This window comes from Sardina pilchardus, chromosome 6 (assembly GCF_963854185.1).
Source record: "Sardina pilchardus chromosome 6, fSarPil1.1, whole genome shotgun sequence".
NCBI classification, from domain to species: domain Eukaryota; kingdom Metazoa; phylum Chordata; class Actinopteri; order Clupeiformes; family Clupeidae; genus Sardina; species Sardina pilchardus.
In genome coordinates this window covers 12024267-12039110 of record NC_084999.1, presented here as the reverse complement: position 1 = coordinate 12039110, position 14844 = coordinate 12024267, and the positions used below count along the sequence as shown (strand labels likewise).

The following is a 14844-nucleotide window of genomic DNA, read 5'->3' as shown; positions in this document are numbered from 1 at the left end:
AAGAGGGGTCTTAAGGCATATTTATTTAATATGCACTTAGTCCTTTGAGTTTGTGATGTGTTATGGTTTGTATAATAGTATTGTTTTGTTATAATTTGTCTATTGATAGAATTTGACATTTATTTTGCTATTGTCCTTAAATTTAGCCATACCATGCTTTAGTTATTATTATTATTACATATAATTAACTGAGTGACTTATTTGATTGCTATTCTCATTTCACTGTTTTATTTCTCATTAGGTTAGTGCTTAAAATTATTGTTTTACTGATAATATTACTATTCTCCCTAGTTTGTAATTGTTCACTGTTAATTTAATTTGTATTGTTATTTATTTGTATGTCGCTTTGGACAAAGGCGTCTGCTAAATAACCATAGCCATAGCCATAGCCATAGCCATAGCCATAGCCATAGCCATAGCCATATTAAATAATAAATGTTAACAACATGTTAAATATGTTAAAATATGTATAACACTAAACTATTAATTAAACATATGTTTGAAAAAAACATTATTTATGTAGGAAAATACAGATTATATCATATAGTGTGACAAATAAATCATATGGTGTGACAGCAAAACCCCATCACACCATATGATATGGGGTCACTCCATATGAGGTTTCATGCACTTAGCAGAACAATGAGTATTGAGGCTACATGCTAGGACCAAAATCATATGCTCACTTTAACATGGTAACATAGATGTAAAGGTAATTTTGACCAAAAACTATTTACTTTTGAAATTTTCCTGAAAAATGGGTCACACCAAAAGACAGCGAAAAGTGGAACTGAGATAGGAGTGCTGGAAATGCTTGATTTATTGAAAGAAATATGAGAGATAACTCAACACGTAAACTTTCAATGTCCTTCTGAGAAGTTATTATACTTCCTGAATGAGGAAGGACCCCCTATCCCTAAAGGTCTCCACACAATTGCACATTTAAAAAACATAATTTAGGGTCACACCATATGATATTGATTTTTGGGACAAAATGTTTTTGTTTATGGCTTGTTCAAAAATATTATGCCTGGACTTTAAACACTACAGACTTACAAGTAGACATCTTTAGTATTCATTGTATTTAAGTAATGGGAAAATATATTAATTTGATTTTTTTTTATTCAAAATCAAACTTTATGAAATGGGCTCGGGACAGTCACGCCATATGAGCTTTTCCTGGTTTGGCTGAACATTTTGAGAAATAGGAATATGACTGGCATGAATGGTCCATATGTTCATATAAAGCAGGTTTTTCTGAACAATATAATCACATTTATTTGCAGATTAGACATTTCTTTACTTCAGTTTGACACTCTGGACCAAAAAAAGGCCATGTCATGTCAACCACCCATCTGTGTTATGGATTACTCACAAATAAACAAATCTTAATACTGATGATGCTATAGCAGAGGATGCACATCTGTACAATGGAACAACAGCAGAAAACCTTCTGCCAGTGCCTTCCAGCATGCATAGGCTACTGACAGGATGTGATGCATTAAGCAGTTTCTTCAAAATAGGAAATGAGAATGGGAATGAGTACATCACACTCACCGAGCCACGCTACTTCCACATCTGACATGCCTTTCATTCACAACCAACAGAAGATGCATTTAGTCAACACGTCCATCACCTAAATGCCTCATGAACTTCAGACTACCTCAACAGCTGCTAAAGAACTTTTACACAACAACCATATCTAGGAAAAAAATCTCTGCACACTTGGATCCATGCAAAAAAGAATGTGTATTTATTTACTACCAAGCTTTCGGTCCTTAGACCTTCATCAGGGCCATAGAAAAACCAAATGTTCACATAGGGAGTAACAGCCTAGTTTGGGAACAGTACACAGCAACACCGTAAAGCCCTGCAGAGAGTGGTGAAATCAGCAAAGAACACAAGGAGTACACTCAAGAATGTGGATGTGGTCACAAATTATAAGTATTTGGGAACCATTATCGTCGACAACAAATTGTCATTTGAGAGCAACACTGATGCCATGTGTAAAAAGGCACAACAACGCCTTTTCTTTTTAAGGAAGATGAGATCATTCAATGTGTGTAGGACCCTAATGACTTAATTTTTTTTAAGTTTTATTGAATCTGTTTTGTCTTTTTGTATTGTTGTGTGGTATATATGGTGGTCTGCCACTGAGCAGTAAGGGTAGGCTATCAAGGGTGGTTAATGTGGCAGCAAAGGTGGTTGGGGTTCATCTTACTCAGCTACATGTAGTGTATGCAAAACGGGTCATGAGTAAGGCCAAACAAATTTTGAAATACCCTGATCATCCACTTTTTAAGGATTTCAGTCTGCTCCCGTCAGGCTGACGCTTCAGAGCCCCTGCTGTAAGGACAAGGCGTGCCAGAGACTCCTTTATCCCAGTGGCCATCAGGAGCCTCAACTCATAGTGACATGTAGTAATTGCCATTTTTAATTATTTATTACTTATTTATCTATTTATTGGTACTGTCACAGGCAGTGGCTTACCAAGTTACTACAATAGCCCTCTCTTTAGTGGCTGTCATGTGTTTGGGGAGTAGGGGGTGTGTCCACTTGAGTATGTGCCCTGCGTGCAAATATTGTCATTAATGTGTTTGTTTGGTCCATGTCTACGTCTTGTCCTTTAAGCCTTTAATGTTCTTTGAATGCCTGCTGCACACCAAATTTCCTTTTTTAAAGGATAAATAAAGTAAACTTGAACTTGAACTTGAACACCGTCCGTCCTACCATCAGTCCAGAGCGAAGAAAATAATCAGAGACCCCGAGAGAAATGATGTACTTGCATCACAGCTGGCTTGCCATGCATCAAGTTCTGTGTATGTGACTCAGACTGCCAATATCCTTTCAGCTAAGCATAAGCATAATCTTCAAATGTCAGACAATTCAAAACGGCCTATTACTAATCACTTACTAATTGATACCATTGTTTATTGCTATTTCGTATTTGAGTATTGGGTGAAAATAAGGACACGAAACATATCTGAACTCACATGTATACAGTGCCTAAAAAAATCACCCCCTTGGACATTTCCCCCTATTATTGCTTTTATAAATACTTTTATAAACTTATCCACACAAACGCCATGCTTAAATTGTTTGGCCAATGGTGAATTAATGCTGACTTGAAGGGGGTGAATATTTTTGCATCCACTTTACATTATATTTCATTCATTAACATTACTTGGTAGAAATCGGCTTACATCCACATGTAAAAGGAACAAGGGAAAATATCCGACGGGGTGATTACTTTTTAGGCACTAGACATATGAGTTCAGATATGTTATGTGTCCTTATTTATAGTATAAACACAGTTCATCCACGTCTGAAATTTCAGAAATAGATTTTACCTCTCAAAAGAGTGAATTCTCCATTTGCAACTTTTAACATTGAACAGTCACACTATTATCCACATTCACATAGACTACACTCATCAACACTCAAGGAACAATTTAACATCACTGGAAATGGTCAATAACCTCCATCCTCATGATCAAACATCCAATACCGCATGGCGCAGTCCACCATACCGTAATCACAGAATTCATAGTTTGCATCTCTTGTTCTAGATTACAAGACTACACCCTTGGCCACATTATAATTTTAATTGAGCAGTGTTGTTGGCACTGGGGTGCTTATTGGGGCCTATGACACCAGAGGGTCAGTGAATTGTCAAACAACAAGGTATATAAGTTATTTAAAAAAGTCTGGTACAGTTTTCAGACAATACTGCAATTGTGGGATGTATCAGGGATGGGCAGGAGGAGGAATACAGGAGCCTGGTGGAGGACTTTGTGCAATGGTGCAGACTCAACCACCTACAACTCAACACGGCCAAGACCAAGGAGATGGTGGTAGATTTCAGGAGGTCTAGGCCTGCTCTGCTGCCAGTCACCATTGAGGAGGTCAATGTGGAGGTGGTGAACACATACAAGTACCTGGGCGTACATCTGGACAATAAACTGGACTGGTCAGTCAACACTGAAGCAATATACAAGAAAGGGCAGAGCAGGCTGTACTTCCTGAGGAGGCTGCAGTCCTTCAATGTCTGCAGCAAGCTCCTCTGGATGTTTTACCAGTCTGTTGTTGCCAGCGTCCTCTTCTATGCTGTAGCATGCTGGGGAGGAAGCACTAAGAAGAGGGATGCTGGGCGACTAGACAGGCTGGTAAGGAAGGCTGGCTCTGTTGTGGGAGCTGATCTGGAGTGCATCACTTCAGTATCAGACAAAAGGACCTTAAGCTACACAGCATCCTGGACAATGACTGTCATCCACTCTACAGCACTATCATACAGCGGAAGAGCTTGATCAGCTGGAGACTACGCTCCATGACATGCACAACAGACAGACTGAGGAAGTCATTTGTACCCAGGGCCTAACAATACAATGCTTCACTGAAGGGAAAAGGAGAGTTGGACTTCTATGCATAGTATATCTGCACCTCCACTCTCTTATACACTTACATGGCATGGCTTACATGTCTACCCTCTCTTTGTCCATATATTTGACCAAGGACTAATGTCTGCACCCATATCTAACTATCCTTGCACTGCTGCTATAATTCTTATATTACTATGTTAGGTTTATTTTAATTGTCCATATATTTATACTATACTGTTATTAGTATTACTATGCTACATTTTGTACTGTACATATTTATTGCTGGTCACTAGAATTTAATCTTGCACTGTTGGACTTACTATGCTTACATTTTGTACTGTACATATTTATTGCTGGTCACTAGAATTTAATCTTGTTGCACTGTTGGACTTATTTGCACTACCAACTTGACACACACCTCATACTGGATCACAGTACCAATCCTCAGTACATTCATGCACATCTTATCTATAGTATTTTACTGCTCCTTTAGTCATGTTGATTTGTTGATTTGCTTTGTATTTTCCTGTTTACGTTGTATTGTATGTTGTGTGTGGTGTCTTAAGCTGCTGGGACCTTGAATTTTCCCTTGGGGATCAATAAAGTATCTATCTATCTATCTATCTATCTATCTATCTATCTACATTGGAAGTAACACACCGTCACAGTAAATTAGACATTGCTGTCAAGCCAAAGAGAAGGCCTACAGGAGTGGGGATCAGGACCTGTATAAACAGGCCAGGAACAAGCTGACAAAGGATCAAGGTTGAAAGAGATCAAGCTAAAAGAAGCTACAGTGAGAAGCAAACGACCCTGTATCAGTTTGGAAAGGCCTGCAACAGGTCACAAACTACAAGAGACCATCCCCCCGCCCTACAGAAAGTCCCAGGCTGGCTGATGACCTGAACGACTTTTCCTGCAGGTTTGAAAAGCACCCATTATCACGACACAGTGCCCAATGTGGATTCCTTTAGGTTCATGGGATCAACCACCTCACAGGGCCTAAAATGGTCTCCCCACACTGACACTATCCAGAAGGCCCAGCAGAGGTAATACTTTCTGAGACAGTTAAGGAAGTTTAATATGCCTATAGGGAGCTGCTGACCACTTTCTTCTCAGCGATCATTCATCTGCACCCCCATCACCGTCTGGTTTGGGTCAGCCACCAAACGAGACAGAGCCAGACTGCAACGGACAATAAGGGCTACAGAGAGGATTATTGGAACTGACCTTCTTTCCCTCCAGGACCTTTACCGGTCCAGGGTCAGGGAAAGGGCAGCAAAAATCTCTACAGACCCCTCACATCCTGGTCACAAACTGTTCAACCTCCTTCCCTCTGGGCGATGATACAGGGCACTGTTTGCCAAAACCAGACGCCACAAAGATAGCTTCTTCCCTCAAGCTGTCACTCTGTTGAACATTCAGACACAGCACCCACCCTCATAACAAGTCAATCAACTGTTCTGCTCATCTACCTCATATCATGTGCACATCAGTTGTTATGAATACATGATAATTGCACTGAACTGCCTTGCACTATATTTATATTTAATCTTAAACCTCAGTCTATACTGATACTGCACTATTCCCACCCTCTTTCAATTGCATCCTGCGTCTTGCTTGTGCCTGTTGTGTCCACGACCATGGCAACCTTGACAGGGACAACAAGGCCACACTCCCCCTCCGGACAATTGCATTACCCTATCCCACCCATAGCATCTATTTATTTGTAAATGTAGTACCTACTGTATTTATTTTTATACATAGCCTTACTGACCTTATTATATTCTTACTGTTTTTCTATGTTATTGTTGAGTGTTGTACTTGAGAGCAAAGATTAACTGCAGTCAAATAAATTCCTTGTTTGTTTATGCAAGCCAAGATGATTCTGATTCTGATTACACTGAATAGTGGTTGTTGTCTTTATTTCTTAAAAATTACAAACCTAGAGAATTATTAAATTGTATTATCGCAACATGGAGAGAACAAAAACATTACATCCGTGATCTCCTGTTTTGACCCGGCGTCACCAAAAACGGCAGACGTTATTTCTTAAATGTCAGAGTAATGACATTCAAAAGGGTACCTTAATAATACACCACTATTCATAAAGGAACGAAGTATAAAAGTAAAAACACTTTATTACATGGATCACCCAAAGGACTTCTTGCCGATTTTCAATAGCGCGGCTTTTACAATCATAATAATGGGTGTTAAATATTCCGTAACCACTAGATGGCAGCATGACACAGCAAAGAGTTTGCTATCAGCGCAATTTGCATGACACGGCAAGTGAAGTGCGCTGTGTCATGCTGCCATCTAGTGGTTATTATTTTTTTAAAAAATGGGTGTTATATATTCCATAACCACTAGGTGGCAGCATGACACAGCGCACTTCACTTGCCGTGTCATGCAAATTGTGCTGTCTCATGGGAAGTTTACATGTGTGCGTGTGCGGTTCCGAGAGTGACGTTGGACATAGAGTTAGGTGCGGTGGATTGCACTGATATAAGCGTGAGTTGTGGCTGTAACAGCAACTCGGTTGCTATTTGCTTAATAAATAAAGCTCTGACGTTTCCCTCAAGCAGAGACACTTTGCCTCAAGTGTCTGGAGTATCACAGTATTATTCATCATACTGCAAGGTCAAAGACTGCGCGGGACTAGGCTACATGTGCGCTTCGTGTGACCTGTTGGATCCTGTGTGGAATAGGCCTATACGTAGGCTAGTAAAATGAATGGCTATAGTACAAGGAATACTTTAAGGTAAGGGCTGTAGCCTAATGTTTCTTGCATTGCTTTTATTGCCTACATTCATTTGTTAAATTACACGCAAAGCCTAGCCTACATTTTGTCCTAAAGGAGTAGCCTAGCATACGGTTCCGAATCAACTTGGGTTAGCAGTTAGCCTACGTTAGACAATGTTTTCGCACTCGACAGCACTCCAGCAATTTGCCCGTCTTTTTTTGCTGTTTGGTTTTGCGGGTGTAATCTTTGGTGTACTTGTGTCCTCTTGTCAAACACTAATGGTACGTGACAGTGCCAGTCGCAAAGATGAAATGTGTGACTTTATAAGTAGGCTAGCTAGTTGCTTTGTAGGCTAATACCATTAGTAGCTACGTGGTGTTCAGTAGTCATAACCAAGCCAAGTAACTTCATCCTGTTCGGATGGTTGTGCGTGGCCAAACATCGGTGGCCTGCATACGGGCTGGGGTTTTCTTTGCAGTTCTTTGACTGATTAATCTATGCTTGTCCGCTGAGCATTGTTTTAACTAGTAGTGGTTCTCAAAGTGGGGTCCGGGGACCCCTTGGGGTCCGTGAACCATAGGCAAGGGGTCCGCGAAATCATTTGCTTGAAATGATAAAGTTAACATTTTAAAAAGATGATACTCTTTTCACCCATAAAACAAGCAAATTATGTCTATTTGGTCCTACCCACATCAACTTGGGATAGTGGACCCAGCCACAACTTCAGAGAATACGAATGGTTAACTGTTAAGGTTATAAGGGGGTCCTCGGAAAATGTTATCACCTAAAAGGGGTCCTTGGAACCAAAAACATTGAGAACCCCTACCAGTACCATATTTTAAATCTATCGTGTTTGACTGTTAGCACCACCCATCATAGGCTGTTCAGGTAACTCAGGTGTGTGTGAATGTGTCTACCCGGTTGGGTGTTGCACCTAGTTAATCACTAAAGTTACGTTGCGATAAAGGAATATTTATGCGTGTGTATTGGGCAAACAAGATATTCAGTGTCGGAGTGAAGATGTCAGAAGCAGAATAAAACAGACGATGCCGCTGCAACACTTTCAGCGCTCCACCGGGAAAGCCTTTCGTAACCTCGTTATTATTTTGGAAAAGTGAACTCAACAGCATTTGAAATTAGTGTAACAAATGAATGGAAGAATCAGGCTTACAACTACGCTATTAGCTTGTAATTTATTTGGAATTTCGCTACGAATCGCCGTTGAGATTAATTCATCATACAACATGTTAAAGCCTGCCGCATGTCTAGTTAGAACACATTTTTCTCCTCTCTGTAGCCTATAACGGGCTAGGTTGGCTTCAAGGGCCACTGACATATTATTGGGTTACCTTACTAATACAGAAAATGATCCGTTCATTTGTTGTTTTATATATTTATTTGTCTGTCTCCTTTTTTGTAAGTTTTACATTATGTAGTGCAACACAGTATTTTAGACCTGTAGCTTTTAACAACCAGTTATAAAAACCGTAGGTGCGTGACAGGTCGGAACCATCGTTAAGCTGGTTGCGAAGGCTAGTCGGACCGTTTAAGAGATGGACCACCCCATTTCCGGTTGTAATAGTTTGAAAACATTCCATTATATTTCAGCATGTAGAAATACGTGTATTTATTCACCTGTGGCACAATATAAACGTTTACATTCATATTATTATTAGAAGTGCCCCATCCTTTCATAGGCTGATGTATTATTACAATAACACAATGTCTGAATATGAACAATAGGCTATGCATGCTGCTAGCTTGACTGCTATCTGACACACAAAGTTCAGTGATCTAATCCTCCTGACCATTTCTAAAACAAAACAAAACAAAACAAAAAACCCATAATGGCGGAATGTGTGTGCTGGTAGTGCGCTGGAGGTGCCTTGTGTTGCCTCGTGTTGTATAAAGGTGTATACCAATCGTACAGTTCAGGACAGGACAATTTACTTTGTCTGCTGTTTCCTCAAGATGATCACATGGGTTGCTTTGCGTAGGCTGTGGACTACGTCATGATGGCTGGTGCATCATGGTAAAACCAGAATGGAATTTTTGTTTTCTGTTTTATTTCAAACACCACCACATACTTTTTGTTTGATACATTCACCAGACATCTAGTGTCTGTGAATGTATTATTGTTCTGTGTGTTTTGTTGTAACCAGATCTATAGCATAACGCATATGTGAATTGTATGTCACTTAGTCTAGTACCCTCGCTTGCCAGTAGCAACTCATACTTACCTGGCAGGGGAGATACCATGATCAAGAAGGTGGTTCACCCAGGGCGAGGCTCAGCCATTGCACTCCGGTTGTGCTGACCCCTGCGAACGGCGATGGGGCCATACGAAGTGCAAATTTTGATTTAGACTGTAAGACAAATACAAGACTTGATTGGACAAGGGTGAAAAGGTTGAAAAAAGGTCCCTGGTGATGTAATAGCTAATTTGCATTTGTTTCCTATAGGTTCCTGGGCTGTCAACAGAGTGGAACTGGCTGTCAGGTGACCTGCATGGTGTATCATGGGTACCACACGTTTTCTGACCCTTTTAAAACTTTTTTGATATAATTTTTCATAATTAGTGATGCTGAATATCAAATTCTACATTGATAAACCAAAAGCTGCACTGTGATGAAACATTTGAGCAAAAAATGATTTGTTAAAAATGACGTCATTTGTGTCATTGAGTAGTGGTGCTGATGCTGCGGATTATGAGCTATAACTATGTAATACGCTTATTTTCATTAGTTTTATCTAAATAAAGGCCCAATAGGCCCAATCTGAACGTTCCACCCTACTGTATGCTGCAAAAAATGGTTTGTTGAAAAATAAAATCAGTTAAAAGCATGCAATATTGTATTCATTGACTAATTAAAGTACCACAACACACTGTTACTGTAAATCAGGTCTTTTTATTGACCCAAGTGCACAATATAGCCAGGGAAAACACTACAGTGCAGTGAAATGGTTTGTTGAACAATAAAATCAGGTAAAAACATGCCATATTGTATTTATTGGCTTATGACAGTACCACAACACACTGTTATTGTAAATCAGGTCTCTTTATTGACCCAAGTGCATAATATAGCCAAGGAAAACACTATAGTGCAGTGCCTTAGCACTAGTGTCTTTGGAAAGACATCAATAGGTAACCATTGACAGAGAACGGAAACAAAAGAACTGGCTGACCACTTCAGTGCATGGTCAAAGCAGTAAAGTACACTGCAGCTTTAGGACAGAAACTGTGTATATCTGTTTGTGTGTGTGTGTCCCTGAGTGCTTGAGATAGGTGCGTGTGTCCGTCCCTGGTTCCCAAGTGTTACAGGAGTGCGTGAAAGGGCTTGAAAGGGCTTGACTGCCCGCTGGGCCCCACACAACACACACACTCAATGGTAAAGTAAAATACAAAACTATTTACAGTAACACATACACAGTATGTACACTTCACTCAGAGGCCTGTGACTGACCCAAAAGACTGTCAACTGCCTTCTGAAAGTCCCCAAATGTCTGAAATGTCTGACCAGAAAAGTCCTTTGATGGGGAGGACTTTGAAGCTTCACAGAAGGTCTTCTTCCTGTACTTTCTGTGGCCTTGTGTGAGCTGGCCGCAGAGGGCACAGGCGTAAGCTTTCATCTGGCGTGGCGGTCCAGACCCTGCGCGCTCATCTTGTCTTCTTTTATAGATCGTTGATCTAGATAACGCCTGTGACGAGGATGAGGCAGCAGCAGTTGCCGTGGGAGCCTGGGACCACGAGGACGAGGCAGCGGATGGCGTGGGATCCTGCACCGTGGACAAGGTAAGTATCACTGATGCGGGCATCACTCCCTGACTGGACTGGGTGGCTTGGAGACTGGTTTGGCTTAATGGCGTTACTGCTGCTGGTTTAGGAAGGATGGGGCAGGGGACGGGGCGGGGGACTCTGGCTTTGAGCAGTCGCGTTCCAGCCAAAGATGGCGTGACCTCATACTCCACCTGAGGTCGGCTGGTGTGGGGCCTCTCCACTGGCAACTCTGGTGCAGGGGTTTGAGTGGCGGTGTCATCATCACCCGCTACGCTCTGGTGGCGACGGAGGACATCCAACCCCTGGTCCGTGACGTTCTTCGCAGACAAGGCCTCTTGTCTGCGGATGAACTCGGACACACACTTGCTGTTAACTTTTAGGATTGGAATCCCCAGCCTGCTGAGCTCGGCGTCATCCACAGTCACCCTCTGCTGCACCCGCTGGTACATGGAGGTGATCTGCTGTTTCTGTGGTGACCCTCGAGCCTTGCCGCCACAGCTGGGATGGAGCCAGAGCTGCTTGATGATGCAGTACATCAGCCTGTTCTTCCTGGAATCCAGCAGATGTGCGGCGGAGTACCTCTTGCTGAATTTCAGCTTCTGTACTAACGCCGACTCTGCTGGATCGCCACTTGTGCGGCTGAAGAGGGCATTTCCCCAGCGAGCAGAGTACAGGGAGTCAAACTGCTGGATGCTTCTGTCGTGGAGGTCCAGCTTGTTCCATGCAGCGATGACTCTCTGCCTGGTGGAGTTGGTGATGGCAAGCTTCCCCTCCTCCAAGGCAATGCCAACCAGGACACGGCTCAGCTCCTCGACATGCTCGTACCCCGGCAGATGGCTGGGCCCGCACACGTCCTCCACACAGGGGTCGAGCTCGGCAGCCACGGCCTGGTCGGTGAGGGAGATGTTCTTTCTGAGCGGTGTTAGTGTGTCACCCTCACCGTCAGAGGTGTAGCCTGCATCGCCGTCCTCCTCCTCCTCCACCACCACCTCCTCCACCTCCTCCGCATCCACTGGGGATTCCTCCACCTCATCATCTCCTTCGTCCTCTGCCTGCTGGAGCGCCTCACGGGCCTGAACGTAGTGGTCAGGGGCGCTGAATGGCTCGGCAGCAGACTGAGCAAACAGGTACTCCAGTCCTATCCGCTCATCACCAGCTGGAACAGGAGGCCTGTAGTTCACCTCCTCCACCTCCCCAAACAGCTCCTGACACCGCTGGTTCAGGCGGTGGACAAGAGGAGACCGGTAGACCATGTGCCTCCTTCCCTTTTGCCCTCTCACACTCGCCGACTCCCTGTCAGAGTTCCAGCGAGCGATGCCGGCCAGGAGGTACACCTGAAAGGGTACGGCAGCACAGTGAGGGCCCGGGATCATGCGGGGCAAGAAGGAGTGGAAGCCCTCCAGGCTGTTGCTCCCCCTCACGGTGGTGTAGTGCGGAAGCCTCACACCGTTGCGGATGACGTACCTCTTCACGGTGTACATGTTCCGCCCCGGTGGATCCTGGATGCACTCCAGGTGCTTCTGCTGGTTGGCCCACACGTGATCCACTGCTGCGGCGTCTTTGAAGAGATGGACCTGGTTTTCGTCCATCCCAGCGCCGCCCTTCAGGATGTCGATGGCACTCTGGACGCGCGCAAACGTCTCCTGGGCCCCAACAGTGATCCTCCTGACGTAGTGGCTCAGGTCGCGCTTGGTGACATGCGTCTCCATGAGCTCACCGTCGGTCAGGGAGGCATACCTGGTTGTGTGCCCGGCACGAATCGCGTGCAGGAGAAGTGCCATGTCGTCCTTGTTGTATGCAAAGACCGCAGCAGACAACGCCGACTTAAAGAGGGCGTACTTGGGGTGGTGGTCGGTCCTGAGGGCGGCGTCAAAGCGGTGAATCCAGTGGAACACGTCCAGACGAACGAGCATCCCTGCCTCTGCCCATCCACTGAACAGCTGCTCCACCGAGGAAACACCCAGGACACGACAGCAGCCACGGTCCACGTACAACAGTTCAGGCGGTGCCTCTCCTGCCCTCTCATACCTTGCCATGAGCCCCTCAGCCATCGGCCTCATCTTGTCCAACGACTCCTCGCAGGTCAGGACGGAGATGAGGATCTGCCCCCGCTCGTTGGCCACGTTGGTGCACCACTCCGCAGTGCCCTTGCCGTCACCCGACAACTTCTTGCAGATCTAATAATGATAATAATTTTTTTTAAAAAAGCAAAGTAATGTGTAAATGTGTTATTTGTACATTTTTTTGATGATTCAGTTGAACAGTAAATTGTGTGTAACAAAAAATACCTTCTTTGTGGAGTCGTACTTGAGGACCTTGCCGAACGTGGACATGATCTGCGTGCGGTAGTCCTCAATGTTTTCCGCCTCAGCAATGAGGAACGCTTTCCGCAGCAGCTTAGGCGAGGGTAGCTCTCTCCTCTGTGGGGGTCGCTGGAACTGGGGAGTCAGGAGGCCTGAAAGTGGATAGAAAATGTGTAAATAATACACTGTGTGTAACATTTCTCTTTTTTTGTTTTGTTACAGGGCCCATTGGAGACAGCAGGAAGATGGATGGAGTTTGTGTGTGCTGTTGTATGATGACAATCTGACTTACTTGTTATCGTTCCAGGTTGCGTGTACTGGGTGAGGAGTGTGGTGTAAAGGTCCTTCCTTTGCAGGTACTCCTCACAATGACCCTCCATCACCTGCCTCCACACCTTGGTCATGGTGTTCCCCTCGGTGCGGTCCCTCAGGAGGCGGATCACCGCCTTGTCCACACCACGCCTGAAATCACAACACATTGGCTGTCAATCTTAGATGTGTTATTGTACAGTCAATAAAGTATTCAAATCACTGTGAAATAATGCTCACCGTAATGTTAACACGGCCGGAAATACGGCTCTGTGCGCTGGAGTCAGTTGTCGCAAGACACCCTCCTCCCACGACAGGAACCGGCCGATGGCGTGCTCCTCCGAGTCTTTGGCGGCTTTCCGGCAGGCGTTGCAGGCCAGAACCTCCGTCAGCATGGAGTACCAGCCCCCCACGTCACAGATCTGACGGACGGTCTTCGAGTACCCACACCTGTAGAGGAACACGTTGGTCTTGTCCCTCGCAGGACACTCAGGCCTAGGGCAACGAAGACCGTACCGCCACACCCCCACTGGTCTCCAAAAAAACACCCGGCTCTTAAAAAAGCCGTCAGCCGAGGGCACTCTCCCCCCTACCACGCCAGGGGTCTCGGGTGGGAAAAACCACATGCGGTCATCCTTGAGGATTCTCCTCCACCGCGTTCTCCCGTTTTTGTCCACGTAAGACATGGGCTTTTGGAAGAGCCCCCGCTCCTCGTCCTCCTTCAGCCACTGTTGATCCGGTGTGGGCAGACCGTAGCTACCAGACTCCCACATCTTGTGCCATCCCTCATACTTCATCTGAAAGTACAGAAAACAAACAAATAAAGTGAAACCCACTTGGCACACACTAAAAATAATCATTTTCTGTCTTGTTTTTGTCAGGTCCAAGCATTACCTCAGAGAGTGCACCCTCTCCTTCAGCCGGCGGGGTGGCCTGGATGGCATGAGGGGGCATGGATGATGTGGGAACCTTTAAAAATGACCAGTGTGTTAGTATAAACATTTACTGATTGATTGACTCTGCTTTGATTTTTAACTGTAACCCTTTCACAGAGAGTACGGAGAGACGTGGGGTGACACAGTTGCGTTCCCTAGCTCTTCTGTCCATCCCTTTATCTGTGCCTTCCTTACTGCATTGCACAGCATTTACCCTTGACTTAAATACATTCATTTAGCCGAGCATAGTCTTTGTGGTCCATGATGCCACATGACCTTACCGCTACTGGTGACAGGGTTTCTGCGTGTGTCTTCCGTGAAGTCTCTGCCTGCCTGGACACCTCTTCTTCTCCTCTGTCTCTATCCCTAGCATCCTCTGACAACATCAAAGACT

General features: G+C 44.4%; 1 protein-coding gene and 1 pseudogene across 1 annotated transcript; one reads left to right on the top strand and one right to left on the bottom strand.

Moving 5' to 3' along the window:
- Positions 1 to 9357: 9357 nt before the first annotated feature.
- On the top strand, positions 9358 to 9509 carry LOC134083486 (U1 spliceosomal RNA; annotated as a pseudogene).
- Positions 9510 to 10566: 1057 nt separating this feature from the next.
- On the bottom strand, positions 10567 to 14783 carry LOC134082321 (uncharacterized). The gene is made up of 6 exons (XM_062537969.1): positions 14732 to 14783; positions 14410 to 14484; positions 13756 to 14312; positions 13499 to 13668; positions 13192 to 13358; positions 10567 to 13080 (listed from the first exon to the last, which is right to left on the bottom strand). Exons 2-6 carry the CDS (start codon positions 14467 to 14469, stop codon positions 10567 to 10569), a joined length of 3468 nt encoding a protein of 1155 aa, XP_062393953.1. The 5' UTR covers positions 14470 to 14484; positions 14732 to 14783.
- Between the last annotated feature and the right edge of the window lie 61 nt (positions 14784 to 14844).